The sequence below is a fragment of the Apaloderma vittatum genome, unplaced genomic scaffold, assembly GCF_000703405.1.
Source record: "Apaloderma vittatum isolate BGI_N311 unplaced genomic scaffold, ASM70340v1 scaffold25372, whole genome shotgun sequence".
NCBI classification, from domain to species: Eukaryota; Metazoa; Chordata; class Aves; order Trogoniformes; family Trogonidae; genus Apaloderma; species Apaloderma vittatum.
Window position 1 is genome coordinate 4,719 of NW_009705605.1, and position 294 is coordinate 5,012.

Here is a 294-nt window from a genome sequence, read left to right on the forward strand (position 1 = left end):
TCCCCCCCTCCCCCCCCCCCCGCCCCGCAGTTTGGCCTGTCCCTGCTGTACTTGGTGTTGAGCCGCGGGGAGGAACTGCAGAGCTCGGAGGCGAACACGGAGCTGATGCAGGACAACCAGTGGTGAGCGGGGTGGGGACACGGTGGCATTGAGGGAGGGACAAAGTTGACAAAGGAGGAGGTTTAATTGTGTTCTCCGGGCGGCAGGACTGGAAACAGTCAGGGTGCTGGAGGAAAGGAAGAAAAAGGAGGCGCAAGGGAGGAGAAGCCACCACCTCTCACCACCCCCTTCTCC

At 62.2% G+C, this 294-nt stretch overlaps 1 protein-coding gene across 1 annotated transcript in view; it reads left to right on the forward strand.

Moving 5' to 3' along the window:
- The window catches only part of PATL1 (protein associated with topoisomerase II homolog 1 (yeast)), a gene marked incomplete at both ends in the record, with an annotated part of 4,836 nt that extends 4,714 nt beyond the window's left edge, over positions 1-122 (forward strand). The window contains one exon of the mRNA XM_009865495.1: positions 31-122. Within this exon, the coding sequence (XP_009863797.1) occupies positions 31-122 (92 nt within the window). The remainder of the gene's footprint in view (positions 1-30) is intronic.
- Positions 123-294: the final 172 nt, after the last annotated feature.